The 18,429-nt window shown below is 42.8% G+C and overlaps 1 protein-coding gene across 4 annotated transcripts in view; it reads right to left on the bottom strand.

Annotated features, from left to right (window-relative positions):
- Positions 1-4,452: 4,452 nt before the first annotated feature.
- nrg2a (neuregulin 2a) overlaps positions 4,453-18,429 on the bottom strand; it is a 68,055-nt gene continuing 54,078 nt past the window's right edge. For 2 of the 4 annotated variants that reach the window (XM_086177440.1, XM_086177442.1), the window contains exons 5-11: positions 16,121-16,179; positions 11,801-11,824; positions 10,379-10,481; positions 9,810-9,933; positions 9,576-9,703; positions 9,252-9,473; positions 5,440-6,509 (exon numbers count right to left, since the gene is read on the bottom strand). In XM_086177440.1, coding sequence (XP_086033566.1) covers positions 5,855-6,509; positions 9,252-9,473; positions 9,576-9,703; positions 9,810-9,933; positions 10,379-10,481; positions 11,801-11,824; positions 16,121-16,179 — 1,315 coding nt within the window. In that variant the 3' untranslated portion in view covers positions 5,440-5,854. Of the gene's footprint in view, positions 6,510-9,251; positions 9,474-9,575; positions 9,704-9,809; positions 9,934-10,378; positions 10,482-11,800; positions 11,825-16,120; positions 16,180-16,556; positions 16,634-18,429 lie in introns of all 4 variants that reach the window. The other 2 variants (XM_086177443.1, XM_086177441.1) reach the window with 2 other exon arrangements.

The raw sequence follows: 18,429 nt of genomic DNA, 5'->3' as shown, positions 1-18,429 counted from the left end.
AAAAAGAAATTAAATTAGATTAAAAAAATAAAATAAGGAGAAATGTTAAAAAAATAATTAAAAAAATCAGGGGCCTGTCAATCATTTTTCAAAAATAAGATGAAAATAGCTCTCCTTTCAAAGATTAACCTTTTCACCGGATGTCTGGAGAATCATCGTCTTAACAGGCTGACAAGTATTAACAGCGTCGGATTCGATGACAGGAAACGCGACAGATGCTTCAAAAAGATTTTCTTTGGTTTTTATTAGAATTATTTTCATTGTTTACGCCGCTTGTCCTGCACCGAGGGTCGTCGGAGCCGAGTCCGATGTGCAGAAACATCAACTATTCACCCTCACGCTCACAAATCTGGACAATTTCGGTGAAGATGAAGCTCCCGGAGAAGCCGTGCAGGCGCAGGAAGAACATGGAGTCTCCATACAGGAAGGCCTCCCGTCGGAACCGCGGAAGCGCTAACTGCCGTGCAACTTTCTCTTTTTTACTCTTAATTTTTAACAGATCCATTTATTGAAAAGAAAAAAAATATAATCCTAATTAGAAAACCCTATCTAATTTATTACACAAGGTCAAATGCAAGAAATGAACCTGCAGTTTGATTAAACTGATTCTGATTTCTCTGCTCCTTGACAAAACATTATCGTTAAATTTGCTTATTTTGAAATGATTGTAAAATTATTCTCAACAAATCCCCCAATTTTTCTTGAATTAATGAGGAATCACTTAAAAAAAAAAAAGAGGAGTAAACTTCTCGAATTACTTCGGTATATTAAGACATCACTTAAAGACGCTTAAAGAAATAGCTTAAAATAGTTTCCCAAAATTCAAGAAAATTAGCAAGACATCTTGGGAACTTTAAATGATTTAGGAATAGTGAGCTTTTGCAACATTTATCAAAAGGATGAAAATGGGTTAAGTATAAATTTTAAATAGGCCTATTTGAGAAAACGAGCGTGTCATTTATTTTCGTGTCTTCATTCACTTCTGGAGATAATGGGAAGAGGGGTCGGCGGTCTCTGGCTCTCTGAGAAGACTGGAAAAGCGTTTGCCGTTTATTCATCGTTTGCCTTCCCGCCCGGCGACCGACGCTCCCTCTTTGGAGAAAAACGGAGAACATATTTTCACATTCGCAAACAACACTTGCATTTGGTCATTTTATTTGCAAATATACAGTAAACTGCTGGCGGTGACTAGATTTTTAGCCTACATGCTGTAAACAAAAAAAAAAAAAAGGAGAAGAAGAAGAAGAAAAAGAACACCAGGTATGTAATATTATAACATAAATTCATGTCTGATAATGTGATGATATGATGCTATTAAGTCATTCTCGTGGGTGTAACAATGCAGTGTGGCCACAGTGGATCACCATGTTGTTGTAGTATCAAAACTAACCACTAGAGGGCGCCAAAACACCTCTCTTCGTCTTGACTGAACGGTTGTTGACCCAGAGGTCCCGCATTAAAAAGGATTTCATATTTTGCAGCGGAACCCCTTCTACAAAATAATAGAGGAAAATCTGCAACAAACATGTAAATAGTTTCCATGGTGATCGAGAGAACGGGGAGGGGACCCCCGGATCGTGTTTCGTTTTTCTCTCGGGCATCGTCATGATTGCTCGTGCTGACCGTATCGTTACACCCCTAAGCTGCAACTGCATTACAATTTCACAATCCTCTCCAAAGTGCTCAAAATGGTTATATTAAATAAAAATCAGAATCAAATGATGAAACAAAATGAAAAAGATGTGCAGAGAGTACAATCAGTGGAAGGAGAATACAGTGTGCTTTTTGGACACTGCTGCCATCTAGTGGTGCATCCGCGTTACTGCAACACTCCACAGAATCAGGGAGAAAGTCGAGTTTGACATGAAATCCTGACCCTTTTTCCTTTCGCACACTATAAAGTTTAAGATTTTAGAATATTTTAGTATAAAATAAATTAAGGTGAGGGCTGTGTCCTTTTATTTGATGAGTCAACCAGCAACCTACTGTGGCAATAAAGCTGTTTCAAGCGTTTCATGATCAGAGTATGATCTAGGGCTGCCCAATATACAGGAAACTGTTCTAATACTTTTACTATTTCTATTATACAACGGTTTATAGCTGTTCAATATAAAAATAGATGTTACGATGGACGCTTGGGTATTAAAGATCGCACGTTTGTCTCCGGGATGCTTGATTTACTTTTATCTAAATGCCTGTGAGAGGCTTCCCAATACAAATTCTCAATTGTGGTCTTGAATTATTGTTTAAATAAAGGGAGATGCCGAAGACAAAAAAAAAAAAAAAAAATCTTGGTTTTGTGTTGTTTTATCGCGTTTCTTTTGAATCCATTGTATTTCCTTGGTAATTTTCACATGCGTCCTTTGCTTGGATTGAATCATTTCACGGTCCTTCATAGCAGATGAGTTACTGATAGTTCAACGTGGCTCGTGGGATGTGGAGAGAGAAGAAAAAAAAAAAACATGGGTAAATATTTTATGAATGAGCCAAAATGAAATTATGTATCACAGTTTTTGTTTTCTTCTGTTTTTTTTTTTTTTTTGTTTTGTTTTTTTTTTTGTTTTTTTCAAAAAGAAAAACAGCCAAGATGCAATATCACAGTGAGACAGTTATATGGATGTACAATCCAGCGTTACCAGTAACTGTTTTATAATTATGGCATAATCATGAACCGGAGAATTAGTGTGTTCTGTGTCAATAACCAGTAGAAATGAAAAACTGGTAAACAAATGTGATTGGATTGCAATGATTTTCCTTTTTTTTTTCTCAACACGTAGCTTTAAGTGCCACCTCTTTGACCCTGTTTGAGTTTTTGTTCTAGATCAAAAATGTATCTAAAACAAGGCTTTTGTTTAAATTCACAAGCAACCAGTGGTTTAAAACAAAACAACAAAAACAAAACAAACAAAAAAAAAAACCAAACAAAAAAAAATCGTCTTTTTCATACATGAGATACCGCCGCGTTCTGTATCACACACGTTTTTCAAGGCCGGTCAAACCGCAAACTCAAGATAAGAGAAAAGCTTTCCCCGGAAATAACTACATCATAAAATGATATGAATAAAGATTTATTTTTTTTCATATGAACAGGTGGATTCATTTTTTTTTTTCTCATTTTATTTTACAATCTATGACAATCTCGCATTTTTTCTATTTTTCTAGCATATTTCAGGAATGACATGGGGGGGAAGGTTCTTTTTTATTGCTGAATGTTAAATGAAATACACTTTCACTGACTGGAAAAGAATTGTCTGCTGCTTTTTTTTCTTTTTTTTTTTTCTTTTTTTTTTCTTTTTTTTTTTTTTTTTTTTAAACCATGCACCCATCTAACCTTGACCACAAGGACATGCAGAGGAGAGGTGTTCAAACATTTCAAGCGAGGGTGGTGTCGGTGGTGTTTTGGGGGAAAGGAGGGGGGGGTGGAGGGATCATCAAATTAAAAGGGAGGGCGGAGGGTGGAGACCCACCCGGACGAGAGCGATGGGGGAGAATCACATCGAAACTAGAGGAGCGCCGTCTTTTTCTGCATTTTTCAGACGTACAAAATTAGACGCAGAGGTGAGAAGAAACTCAATGAGTTATCTGCAAAGTGAGGAGTGACCAAAGACCGCTCTCTGTAACATTTTCCCACCTGTGTGTTCGCAGATCTATCTTTTTTTTTTTTTTTCTTAAACCGATAATTATCTGATAATTCCGCTTTTTTTTTTTTTTTTTTTATCTCTCTCAGAAAAAGACCAACTGTCCTCTCTCATTTTTAAGAATTATTTTTGGCAATTAGTGGAGAGAGCGCTTGGAATTTGAAAGTATCATCGTTGACGGCGTAAAATCTGACTCCATCTCTCAACGGGACGAAGCAGTGCGATCGGAGGAGACGCTATTTGGATACTACTTTATTTACCATACCGGAAGTGTGCAGGTAAAAGTGTCGCGCTCTAAACCGAAGAGATAAAACAACGTCATGGAAACAGTCGTTCAAATGGACGCGAGTACGTGAACGAGGAAGGCCGACGACTCCATAGATGGCTGCATAATGGCTTTAAAAATAACTCGTGTTAATATGTATTTATATCATGTTATTTCATCTACACTATAGGCTTCACATGGGTTTATTTTTTCCACACACACACACACACACACGCACGCACGCACGCACACGCACACACGACACACTGCAGTCACCTCTTAGAAAATGATGTAATCAAACAGCAAAATAGAAAGTTTGCATATTTTTGCATTGTATGATCCTCCAAAGTTTCACAGCTATTTCATTTATATTGTCTAGTATATCCTGTACTAGTATGTCTCCGCTGAGCTGCTTCCACTTGTCTTTCCTTCTCTCTATGGGAGTGTTCAGGGAACTGGTAGACTGTATGTTAACGTCAAGGTTCCTCAGCGTCTGAGAACCTCAGTCTTAGGTAGACCTTAAATTGAGGACGAAGGTTTAAGGTGAAGGGGGCGTGTGGAAATCCTGAGACACTGTGCGGCCTTTAACGCCGGCCACAAAAACAGAATGGACACAGAAGGGCGATGAGGCACGGGCTTTTTTTTTCTTTTTCTTTTTTTTTTTTTTTTTTTAGGGTGTGTGTGTGTGTGTGTGTGGGGGGGGGGGGGGACTTTGAGTGAAAACAGATGCCGTCTTTTTGTTTTGCCGCCACCCTCGACGGCGAGGCGTTTGTTAGGCCTCGTAAAAAAAAAAAAAAAAAAAAAAAAAAAAAAAAAAAAAAAGCCTGCTGAGATATTTCAAAAAAATAAAAATAAAATAATAATAAAAAAAAAGCCTGCTGAGAATTTGAGAAAAAAAAAAAAGCCTGGGAAGAAATTATAAAAAAAAAAAAAAAAAAAAGGAGGGGAACGTGTAGGGGCGGGATTGCTGTAAACACAAGCAATGAACCTGCATAACGCACAAAACCTACAGCAGCGTCACCTGGGGGCGGGTTTTAGGGGTTCGAGGGTGTGTGTTGGGGGTCGCTGTTCTGATAAAGCACTATTCTGTCCACTCCCGTCCCGTCAGCTCGTCCGTCAGCTCCGCTGAGACACCGGGAGTCCCACGCGTTTGATGCCACCACGACAAACAATGGAATTCATTTAACTATCACAAATACATGCAAGCGAACGGACATGCGCACACGCACGCAAACACACAAGCATTTGGAGTCACACACACACACACACACACACATACACACTCTCTTTCGGTATACACTAGTCAGCGGGTAAAGAGGATCTACATTGTATTGATCAGGCGTTCTATTAGATCCCAAATGATGTACCCTACAGGCGAATTACATTAATGTAAACATACACTTTATGTCGAAGGGGGTTTATATTGCGTGACATGGAAGGGCGGGTTTATGTTCCAGTGGGGCTTGACTCCTCAAAAAAATGCAATTCGGAAAGGAAGTAAAATAGGAAACCGGAGGGGGGGGGGCGGGGGGGGGGGGGGAATAAAACAAACCAACAAAAAAAAAATAAACAAAACAAATAAAACATACATGTGTATAAAAAATGAGGCGTCCATATAAGAAAGGCTACAAAAACCTCCACTGGCCCTCTGGCATCGGCATACAGCAAAAGGCACCACAATATTACTCTATTTTTTTTTTTTTTTTTTTTTTTTTTTTTTTTTTACGTTGTGAAAAAACTGGCACATCTTTTTATGCTGTAAATCAAAATGTACATATAAATAGAGTTTTCCCTATAAAAAGTCTTTGCTGTTAACTAGTAGACAACTTTTGCTAAAATGAAAATAAATATTTCATTTGTTTAGAATATCTGTCAGTTATATAAAATAAAAATATTTCTTATAGATGCAGGTCTATACTATATTGATTTTTCGTTGGTTCATTTTCACTCTTTAATGGGGTGTATTGTCCGGTTTGGAGCGTGAGTGTGTAAGTCTTGTTTGCATGTTCCCATGCCCACTGTGCCGCCCCGACGAGTGAGAAGTCCGACTGTCCACCGGCCTGTAGATGGTGGAGGGCTCGGCGTTCATGTTCTGCATACTGAGGAAGGGCGTGCTCTCGCCGTCCTCCTCCGAATCGCTATCCGTTAGGCAGCTTCGAGACCCGTAGTCCCGAGACGCCTCGTATCCGCGCGGGGCCACGTGGCCGTTCAGTCTGGATCTCCGCCAGCGCCGGCTACCGGTTCCACTGGACTCACTTCTCTTTGGTTGTTCCCGAGAGGAGAGATACTCCTGGGTGGTCTCATAGTCTTCGTCCTCGGCCAGCCGGTAGGGGCTGGAGGGCAGGCTTCCCCTGCTGTCATTTAGATAGGTACGACGTTGCTGCCTGTAGGGCTCCTGGCACTGGGCATCGTGTAGGGGCACTTGGTAGCGGCGCAGCAGAGGCTGGTCGTCTTCCAGAGGGTAGGGGTTGTGGACAGCAGGAGGAAGAGACATGGCATGGCTGGCATTGGGGGATGTGATCTGGAAGGTAGGCACCTGCGGGGGCAATGAGTAATGGAAATCCACTGGCGAGAGGCGGGCCGGTGTCGTTAGTGCTGACACGTACCTGGAGCAAATACAGGGAGAGTTGGCGTCACACCGAGATCGCTATCCCACCTGCGACGCTTTGGACCTTTTGCATCCCGACGTGAAAAATCGACGCTGCCTCACTCATTCTCACGAGTCGAGCCCGAACCGTCTATTTCTATCCTGGTTGGTCTCGGCCCGCTCCCACCCCGCTGATGTTGTCATCGCTATCGTCACTCCGTTTATGTTCCTGACCCTGTTATTGATGTTGTTTCTGTTGTCTATTCATTTGTTGGGTTTTCTTTTGCTTTCTTCTCATTGTCTAATTGTCTATTTATATTTATTGACACTATAACTGTTACGCTGCTGTGACCAAAGATCTATAAAGTTGATCTTATCTTATAAACACGTTTGAAAGGTATGTAATTTACGCTATATTGCTGCCTAAAATTGTAAGCATACATTTCCTTTTTGACTCCGACCTCCTGCAAAGTACGTTCTGATGCATCTGAGTTGCTTATATGATGTAATAAGTGTTTTGTGGCCTTTGGTAGAAACGAAGACGGTTGTATTTCTGGTCGAAAAGCATTTTTAACATCGTTAGTGGCAAAAGCGGTTAGCGGGTGTCCCTCAGGGAACTGTTGTGGGTCCATTCTTGTTTTTTCCAAATTCTCAAATCTGATAATATCCACACCCCTGAAGACCAAGAGGAACGCTCCTGAACAATTTGATGCATAATCATGTTGTTTTTTTTTGTCCAGTAGAAAAATTTAAATGGAGAAATTGATGATTTTCAGTGCTTCTTAATGCTACAGTCGGTCTGTCCCGACCCAAAACAAAGAGCAACCTCCAAAAAGTAAGCGGCTTCCACTCGCTGAAAGCAACACGAATCTGCCGGTGTTGCCTTCGCGTATTTCCTCTCTCATCCGCATCTTACTTTCCCTTGTTCAGAGAAAAAAATTGATGTTCAGGCCGTCCAGGCTTTGAACGTCTTCTACATCCGACCATGAAATGTCAAGTGTTTGCAGTCGCTCTCATTCACATGCTGTCAAACCCGTCTGACACGCAGCGACTTTTGCTTTTGCTTTAGTTCTTGGACATCGAAGTGGCTGATTCTGAGCTCCGTCTTACATTTCGGGCAAACTCACGCTAAAGGACGAGGCAGCTGTTCTGGTCTTCTTCATCCTCCGACCATTTTGAACACACTTTAAGTCAAATCCTGCCAAATCCAGCCTATCGGTTGGTCGTTGTCTTTGTATAACAGGAGCCGATCTCCCGCGGCCGCCATCTTTTATACCTTCTTCGACTTGATTCGTCATTTTGCGACGTCTTCAACTGCCTTCGAGACGCGACCCCCGGGATCCTGTCAACAAAATATTCCAATAGCGACCTGCCGGTTTGGCCTTTGCAGGTGCTGTCATGATGAATGACGTGCTTTTTTTTCGCGGGATGACTCTGATGGGATGGTTGTTACGTAATCGAGCCCTGCCAAGGTCGTATTCATACACAAATGCTGGTCTGTGTCGGTACTGTTGACATATATACTGCTAAGCCACTGAACCGCATAAAAAAGCAAGATGAATCTTGTCTGACTTGTTGTTGAAAATTAGGGAAGCACCTGTTATTTGTTTTGAATACAGAAACTCTTGCCAACGCTGCAAGATTTCAGGTATTCGAGAACGGTGGGCCAATTTTAAAATATCACCCAGATATTCACAAAATAACTAGAAAAAAATAAATAAAAGTTTTCAAAGTATATATATGTATATGCACACATCTCTCTCTCTATATATATCTATCATTTATCTTGTATATCATGGATGAAACATGAGCAGCCACGTAGCGGTTAGAGGTTCGGCGTCCTGCTCAACAGCACTTTGGCTTGGAGGAGCTCGGGAATCGAACGACGAACGTTCGTTTCCAAGACGACCGTCGACCGTTTTCGACCAACAGCCAGGAGCCAGGAGCCAGGAGCCAGAAGCCAGGAGCCAGGCCGCCCCACTGCCGGTTCCAAGTGAACATCTAACTCCAACTTAACCAGAACCTTGATTTTAACAATTAACATATTCTCTGTTCCTGTCGCGGCTGGACGAGCATCACTGGTGGATCCTTCCTCGTACATTTCAGCCCTTTTTTCTGTATTTTTTCGGAGAAAATTATAGATTTCCAACCGGTGTCTGCGGTGGTAACGCAAACCTGCGCTAGAGGTTTGGTTGTCGGAGCACCGGATGTCTGTCGTGGGATTTCGAGGAAAATTTTCATTTCGGTAAAATGAAAGAAGACTAAAGGTAATTTGGCGCCGGGTCCACCCTGATTAAAAAAAAAAAAAAAGGTATATTTTCAGGGTTTCGGGGTCGAACCCAATTCCACCATTCGCCTCCTCCGAAAAGATTACGTTTGCAAATGCAACCGGGCAATCGGCGGGTTCCATTCTACTCCATGTACTTTGCAAGATTTAACTTCATCCCTTTGACACCCAGATGAAGCGGACGCCGTCCTACACGACTCCGGGCGAGAAGGCGGGCAAAAAGGTCACGCTATTACTGAACCCGATTAAAGAGAAAGTTACACGCTGCTCGGGAGTAACATGACAGTAGCCGGGAGCTCAGAGCTCCCATTAATGTGAGCCCTGTTTTTCACTCTCGGCTACCGAAGCGTATCTTGTCGGGCTCGCCGCGTGTTCGGCGAGTTCGCACTCGGCTTATAGGTCTCCTGACACCGAGAGCGAGATACGACGAGACGCAACCCAGTCGGGTTTCATTCTCACGGGCCTCGTTTTCACCTGTCGCTGTGTGGAGAGTCTCCCAAGGAGTCGAAGGAGTCCCCGTATTGTAAGCCCGGCCGATGGGGGTCAGAGTAACCACAGTGTGCGGCCCGGCGGGCCCGAGCCTCCATGCATGCAGGGCTGCTGCATTTACTGGTCCCCACGGACGATGACATCATTCCGGGCGAGTCGGAGAGGACGCTGTCAGAGTGCTCCAGGCTCCACGTTCGCTCTTCATGTCTGACGGGTAAAAAAGACGGCGTTAGCGCCGGCGCCTTCTAGGGGGAAAGCGACGCGGAAACACCCGCCGTCGGAAACGGTCGGCGGAACGGACGCGCTCACCTGTGAGTAGAAGAATGGGCTCGTGAGGAAGAATTGTGAGATCTGGAAGAGGCGTGGCTGCCAGGGAACGAGCCCTCTGTCGCAGGACGTATGACTCGTTCGGTCGCGGGGAGATTCTTTGACATGTACTGTGTTGGAACGGACGTGCACGTCGATTATCCAACGGAGCAGAGAAGCATCGGGAGCAAACAACCGTGAAATTCAGTAAGGATGAGAGTCCTCTCAGAAACTCACATCTACCATTGGGATTTCCTCCGGTCCTGGTCCTGGGTGATTGGGTCCATTAGCTAAATTTCGATTGGGGTGCTCTGGACACATGTTTTGTCGCAGATGATTGTGCATCTTCTTTCTCTGTTTCCTATAAAAAAATAAAAAAAAAAAAAAAACCAAAACAAAAACAACTTTAGTCGTGCAAACAGGCAAAAAAAAAAAAAAAAAAAAAAAAAGGCCACCGTGAAGATTCACACAAGGTTTTTATATTTGTCTTTTAATGCGAGACGGTTTGACGGGATCGTGAAGCACGAACTGTTTACGAATCGAATCAAAAAATCCGTCCAAACCGATGACTCACTGAGTTTTTTTTTTTTAATTCAATCAATCAGATTATTGACACCGATTCAATGTAAAATCCTTCCTTTTATCGATTGCTTCACTGCGCCCTAGTTTAGGGCCACCGATAAAAATAAATTTTAAAAAAATGACGTTCGGCGTTCGCGGACGCTTCGACCCTCTGTTTTTAACGAATCACCGACGCCGATAGAAGTTCGGCTGCTCGAAAGCGACGGTTCGTCCGCGGGACCTACTTGGTTTTGCAGTAGGCGACCACACACACGATGCCCACCACCAACAGAGCCACGCAAATACCCGTGATTGTCAGGACTCTTTTCTGGTAGAGCTCCTCCGCCTCTGTCAACACATTCACAGATGCACAGATAGATAGATAGATAGATGGATAGAAAAGGAAGGATAGGGAGAGGGAGACACACACATACACACACACACACACATACAGAGTGAAGTTAGTCTCTTTTTTTATTTACATTTTCATCTTTTCCATTTATATCTCGCTAAATTCAGGGTTTTCTGAAGCTCTATCTTCCCCTACTCGCCGATATTCACATTATCCTCTGACAATTTCAAATGATGTTAAGATGTAATTAAATGTACAACTACAAAGATCTTGGCTGCTGCTTTTTTTTTTGCTTTTCCAAAGAAGTTTTTGTATCGGTTGTACACCCCCCCCCCCCCCAACGCTCCCTGGGGAATTACAAAGAGGCGGCGCTGCTACTGATAAATAATGTAAAGAAAATTAATTCAATTTGCGCGACTCCCCTTTTACTTCTCTTGAATCGCCATCCGTCATTTTCCGTCAATGTGTGAAATTGTGTCACGTTCCTGACGGTACGGATAAATCATTGTGGCCCATTGATTTATCGCCAGGAAATACGTCATATTTCATTTCTATTGCACGGCGCGCGCTAATAATACATTTTACGCGTGGTACGTAAATGTACTTGTGTAATCTCTTTAACCCGCCTCTAGTGTTTATCTTGCACTCGATTCACTAAAGCACCTCTTTGGAAAAGCGAGCAGAGGACAAGAGCTGACAAAATAGGAATGGAAACGGGAACAGATGGAGAAAAAATCATGACTTAAGATCTAAATAAAGCTTTGCATGCTCACATCTGCATCCAGTCCTTGAAGGATAAATCAAACACTACGGATATAACTTTTAACAGTTCGCAGTTCTAATGCTAATGGCGGGCTGATGCAAGACACATGGAAGAGATCACGACGACGGGAAAAGAAAGCGACGGCGTTTCACAAAAAGGGAAAGCGGATACGAAAGGCGTGAGACGCGGAAGGACTGAGGAGATAGAATTCGGCGTCGGGTAAAAGGAATCCGATAGCTCCAAACATGATGTCTCATGCTTGTTACGGAAAGACAAGGGGGGGGAAGTCAGGCGAAAATGGACAAAGCACTACTGTGAGTGAGACAGTTAATAGATCTACGTGATGACATCCACGTTAATCGAGTCTGATGGAGAATCGGTTGCTTTTTTAGATTCGGGTTACGGTTTGGTCGACCGGGAGATTGGCTGGTTAATTGAGGGACGATATGATTTAGAGTTCACACCACAGATGGAACAGAAGCATGTCAAAATGAAGGACATCTATTTAGTAGCTAATGCTAGGACTGAGAAACAAAATGGATTGTTCCATACCCATAAATTCAATCCCAAGATGCTCTGCCATTGCAGAGGGTTGACAGTTGGAAGAGAAAAACAAAAACAAAAAAAAAAACAAAGAACAAAGACCAGATTAAGAGAGAAGCACCTTCGAATGTGAAGTGGAGCAAACAAGAACAAACATTGCATAAAGTGAGAACACACACTCGGTAACGAGTCAATAACCGTCGAGACCACGTGGTCGGTAACCTTAAAGAGCGAACGGCAGATCGCGCGGATCTCAAGCAGGCTTCGCGGCCGCGACTGTCAGCGCGTTTGTAGGCTACGTCGACTTTTATGATGCGTGCGTTCAAGGCGGACGGCGTTTCCAGCGGCTGCGTGTCACAACACATTCAGAGGCTGCTCTCGGCCGAGGGACCCGGAGTTCCTGACGCATTTTTGCAGCGAGCGAGCCAAAATTGGCCGCCTCAACACAATACGTGATTCCAAATAGGATGTTATGAAGATAATGTTCCCCTTTTGTTTTGACTGCGTAGGGGAAACTATGCGTCATGTGCTAAGATTACCTGTGCTTTCAGTTTCCTGCATTCTAGAAATTTAACACTGCGACTCTCCAAACACACCTATCGCATGAACGGGCAAGTTAAAATGATCCGGCGTAATAACACAGGGCCGGCGTATTATGGCAGGGTTTTTTCGATCTATCGGAGAGGGGCTCGTGGCGGGGAGCGAGAAGGGGGGACGGGGACGGGGGGGGGGATCGCACCAACCAGTTGAGCGCATATCTCTGGCAGCTCAGTTGCTTTACTTGGGTTGAAGCAAGTCCCAGCTGTTCTTACGACAACATGATCTTGTTAAGCCAAGCCCTTACGGTTGAGGAGCAGAGGCCATCCTCCTTCTCTGTGGTCTCTCCTGGGAATGGGAGGCGCCCCTCCAGGAAGCGGGTCTTTAAGTATGGAATGGATGTGTGCGCACATGTGCCTATGTTCGCTGTGGGCTCTCCGGGCTAGAATCTGATTTATTATCCTTAATTGAGAGGAGAAATTGTGAAATATATGATGGGTCATTAAGGGGTGTTACGTCTCTCTAAAAAACACCATACCGCAGGGTATTTAAAAGAAATATGCATACATTTAATGATGTGATGGATCGGTCTGAAAATCACATTTTTACACACGTGCATCGGGATTTAACCTGGCCAAAAAAACAGAAAAAAAAAAGTTATTTTACGGCGGAGCCACTTTTGTCTCATTTAGCCCGATGGGCCGTCGGTGCCGTCGTTTGAATGTGCGAGCATGTAAAGCGAGGTTTTCGGCGTTCTCGCGGCTGGACGAGAACCAGAACTAAATTCTGTCCTTGATGCAGACACACAGCTGCGCTGAAGTTAAACAGAAAGCGGGGAGAGTTGTGAGTGAAGGAAAAAGTGCTCCCACACAACGGTTTCTGCTCTGCCAGAGGACAAGTATTTCCAGCGCCGTGCGTTACAATCTAATGCGAGATGAAATTACATGTGGTGGAGAAGGGGGATTTTGCATAGCGCTCTGCGCCAACATACAACAAACAGTATGTGTAAGCTCTACAAATCAGGCAGGGGGAGATGAGGCTGCGGACGGCATCCAAAATCCAGCCAGCGCCTCCAAAAGCAAATTCCTTTTTTTTTTTTTTTTTTTTTTTTTTTTAACCCCCCCCCCCTTAACTGTCATGTCACATTGAAACGAAAACACGTGGGCTCACGAGACGCGATACTGACAAATGAGACGGCGAAACACCGGCGGAGTCTTCGTCGCACTGTAAGGCATAAATTCATTTTATTTTTGTTCTACACGTTCCGCACTCGACGGTAGTCATGTTTCCTTTATGACTATTTGTTTAAGTAACATCACGTCACGTTAGCCGTCAATTTTACTTACACAACAAGTGATAACCTCGCAGGCGGCACAGACGCCGACGGAATCAAGGCTGCAATAACATGTTGCTAACCTCGTACGGCATGCTCGGAGACCGTAGGGGTGGTTCTGAAAGCGCGAACCTTAAGGGCAAGATCTATCAAGGGCCGGTTCTTCATAGACCGTCATCCATTGTTGATATAAATCTGCAGGTGATGGATGTGTTTGATGATACCGCGGTGCCAAGCGGAGTTTACTTCTCTTTCCCCGGGCGAGTCAACCCGCTTCGGTAATTTATCACAGCGCGTGCACGTATGAAAGCCACGCCGGGCGCCTCCGAAGGGGCATTTGGAAATAAACGCGATTCGCGGAAAGTTTCTGACGTGAACTCATCGGTATCGGTTGTTCCGGTCGATCCCGTTGGATCCCGGGACTGAAAACACGTGTCCGCTTTGAGAGCTGGTCGTGTCTCTGGTGTGCACGGCCCGCCCGTGAACGCGCGTGCGCCTCGTTTGAATGACGTTTATGCGTTTGAACACGCAACGGGGATATTCTGCCACGGAAATGTTTTTCCTCATTCCAAATAAATCTCAATGTGTGCAGTGTTGTCCAAAAAAAAAAAAAAAAAGGCGGAAAAGATCATTATTCATTCCATCAGGAAAGTAATAGCCGTTGCGCAACTTGTCTGTCAGAAACAACTATCAATATTATTTTGCAGAGATTAGTTTACTAAACAATTGACGGCTGCGTTGGCTCTGAATCACAGGACGGATGGTTCTCTCTCTCGTTTTCATTATTTCCCAATGACATGATGCTTTGACCATACAAAAATCTGCCTTATTCCCATTTATTGAATTCTATTTGCCAATAAATAATGATATCTCCTCCGGATAAGTGGAAGAAGACGGACGGATGGATAATGATTTCTTTCATAAACGGCCTTCTATCAGATTCATCGAGAAACTGCAAAAACACAACAACGTCGCATATTTCTGTAATTGTTGAAATAGTTCTGGTTTTGTCCGTGTTGCCAGAAAGCTAACAGTCATGCTATCTTTATCTTTCTAAAGTCAGAGAGCATTATATTAATAAGGCTGCGCTGATATCCTGACGATCCCATGTCTGTGAATGGGTGTGCTATTGTCTATATACAAATATATATATATACGTATATACAAACACGAATATACATATACACACACACACACACATATATATATATATAAAAATTAAAAGATCGCAAAATATATATATATTTTGCAATCTTTTAATTTTTTTATGATCTTTCTATATTTAAACATTATATTAATAAGGCTGCTCTGATATTGTGATGATCCCATGTCTGTGAATGAGTGTGCTATTGTTTATATACAAATATATATATATATATAAATATATATATATATATACGTACACGAATATACACACACACACACACACACACACACACACACACACACACACACACACACACACACACACATATATATATATATTTTGCAATCTTTTAATTTTTTTAAGACATTTCTATATTTAAACATTATATTAATAAGGCTGCTTTGATATTCTGACGATGCCATGTCTGTGAATGGGTGTGCTATTGTTTACATACAAATATATATATACGTACGTATATATACATATACACACACACACACACACACACACATATATATATATATATATATATTTTGCAATCTTTTAATTTTCAAATTATGTTTTTATATTTAAACTCATATTTATCGATACTGTCATTGTTGCGCTGCTGTGACAAAAAGTATTTCCCCTATGAGGATCAATAAAGCATATCTTATCTTGTTGTAAACTTCAAAACAAGAAATCTGACAGCTGAACTTCGTTCTGTTTGGAAGTCCAGAGGTGTTTGGTTGTATTTGCACCTCCACACCTTTGAAAATAGGCCCGCTTTTCACTGAGCATTATTTTGGGTTTCCGTTATCAGTTTAAAAGCTTGAGTCCTTAATGGCCATTAGTTCATGCTTGTTGGTGACGCCTGGCATTCACGGATCAGCGCTAATAAGATCACACGTGCACGTGTTTGCGGCTTAGTGCGCACACAAGCACCTTTTGCGTAAGTTAGCCAAAAACCGGGATCTCGGTGACCGTTTCGCCTCTGGACTGCGTTGTTACATGTAGCCGGCTTTGTTACCGACCAACTTTTGCAATGCATTCGGAATTCAGCCACCTACTCGCTGGTGTCGGATTTACCATCCGCTCTTGTTTTATTTTTGTTTTTTTTCTTAGCGAGCGCGCATGCAATGCACAGCAACTAAAGCGTAATGCATGCACGACCGGACCGCGCCGGCTTGCTAATGACTCATCGGAGAATGCACAGACACCGCTATCCGGTAATGAACAAATAGCACATTACGATATCGACGTGGTCTCTCTACGCCCGGCATGCACGGATGAGAACAGTCTCAAAGAGTGACAGAAGAGGAAATTGACATACGGTAGAAACTGGCCATAACGTAGGTTTGACAGCGATCACCAGTAAAGTCATTTGGACACCTGATGGAAAGAAACAAAAAGCCACAAAAAGAGAGGAGGGAGGAGGAGGAGTGGGAAGGAAAGACAGAAAACAAGAGGAGAGAAAGGGCAAGAATTTGAGAGTATGCAAAAGACAGGTTGAGGAGAGAAAGAGGGAGGGAGGGAGAGAGAAACATGGAATTAGACCAACGGAACAACCACAGACAGCAGAGGCAGAGTTTTCCCATGGATGACACCACTGTGTGCATGTTGTCGTGCACGGCTCATTGCGTGTTGACCTGAGAGGGAGAAAGAGGAGGAGAAGGCGGAAGAGAACCAGGGGGGCAGCGGGAGTCCACAGAGGTAATCCAGTGACTACTGTGTCTCTGGTCTCAGCTGCTCATATCAACTGAACATACTTTTTAAAGGATTGGGCATGTTCAACCGCTGCGGCACGGGCTCTAAGCATCGTTCGCCGGAGTATCCACCTGGACATCTGGGAAGGAGCAGACAAGTGTTATGACAAGAGAAGTAAAAACGTCAAAAAAATAAAATAAATAAGAATAGGGGTGGGGGGGTCCTTTGGAGTCGGGCCACGGAGACACGGTAACTTTGACGGATGTCGGGAGACATTAGCGCACATATGCTATTTCGATGACAACCTCTTGTGATAATAACAGTAATGATAAAAATAATCACCGTCTGATGAATTCAGTCATTTTGTTGAACAAATTTAAAAGCAGAAGAATCATCCTCTGTTGCATCTGGAGGCAAATAATGTGGTTGATAAGATCATAAAACATCATAATTTTCCTGCGTCCATGAATTCAAATATTGTTTTTTTTTTTTTTTTTGCACAATCCCACCAAAGGTCACAAAAAGAAGTCACAAAGCGATCCCGCAGCTTTTCTCTGCCGAACCCACTGACAACCAGGCTCTGGTCTCTGTTTGACCCGGGCTGCAACGGGAGGAGTGACATTCATGACTCGGTGGATGAGCGGAGGAATGTGTTCGGGAAGCCGTCGCTCTGGAGATAATCGGTAAATCTATTCTGTGAAAGCATCGCGGCGAAGGACGGATTTCTGCCCTCGGCCCCAGATGGGAACTTGTTAGTCTTGCTCGTAACCTGCTTAAAGGGGCCGGTTCTATACAAAATAGTGAAATCAAGAGGTAATACAATCCAGATGTTATATTTCAGGGTCTAAAAAATATTTGAAAACAGAGATATTCCCCAATAGAGCAATATAACTGCACTTCTCTGTTTGCTTGCTTTGAAACCAAACTCGGACCCGGGACAAGCTTTCTAACATGCGGCTTTATGTTATCATAACTGAAGACAGACTACCATCTCCATCAGGTCTGTTTGGCTGAACCATATCTCCTCATTATAATCCCATTAGGATGAGCGGTTGGTCGTTTAGGGGCACCGACATTCCACCAAGAGTCACATCTAGACCACCAATCTGACAAAGGTCGTTGCTGGTGATTTACTGGTTGCACACAACGCTTCCCAGGAGCGCCATAACGTTCAGCATTTAATTACTCATCCTGAGTGATGGTGGGGGATAGCACCATCTAGACCATGGAAACTTGGCTGAAAGATGAGAGAAATAAACTGTCACTACATAATCTAAAAATCAGATGATTGTGCAAATATCGACAGCTGCAAACTCTATTATCACGCTTTTTTCACACCCCCCCCCTCCCAAAAAAAAAAAAAGTTAAATAAATCATTCTCGTCATAATTCTTTGTTCGAAAATAAACACATTGGGTTTCTGTGACCCTGTGGAAGCGAATGTGAAAGGTACAGTAGATATAAAGTGAAATACACAATTCAGCTCTCTGGGCATGAAGGCCTTAAGAGAACGAGGGGAAAAAAAAAATCAGTTAAATAAGAAAAAAAAACACAAAAGGAAACACATATATTTTTGAATGAAAATGACAAAATGAAAATAATACCTTATATTGTGTATTTGTATTTAGCGATAATGGAGAACTTTTTTGCAATACTTCATAAGGGTGGTTTGAAATGACACAAAAGTCAATCGCTTGATTACTTCATTCATGATTTAGGAGGATTATTCTGACAACATCTAATTATCACGTCCAGTCATGGGTGACTTATTCCTCTGAAGTTCACCTGTGACGTAGCTCACAAGCACACTCTTGTATAAACCAAATCTAAAAGTACATTTGTGGGAACCTGGGAATGGTTCAGACAAATACATTTACACATTTAAACGATGTATTCATCAAGCTGCAGACAGTCAGCGGGATAATAACGGTGCGCG

Source organism: Fistularia commersonii, chromosome 29, assembly GCF_037954325.1.
Source record: "Fistularia commersonii isolate RoL2024-O1a breed Wild chromosome 29, RoL_Fcom_v1.0, whole genome shotgun sequence".
NCBI lineage: Eukaryota > Metazoa > Chordata > Actinopteri > Syngnathiformes > Fistulariidae > Fistularia > Fistularia commersonii.
This window is presented reverse-complemented; position numbering and strand designations above follow the sequence as displayed.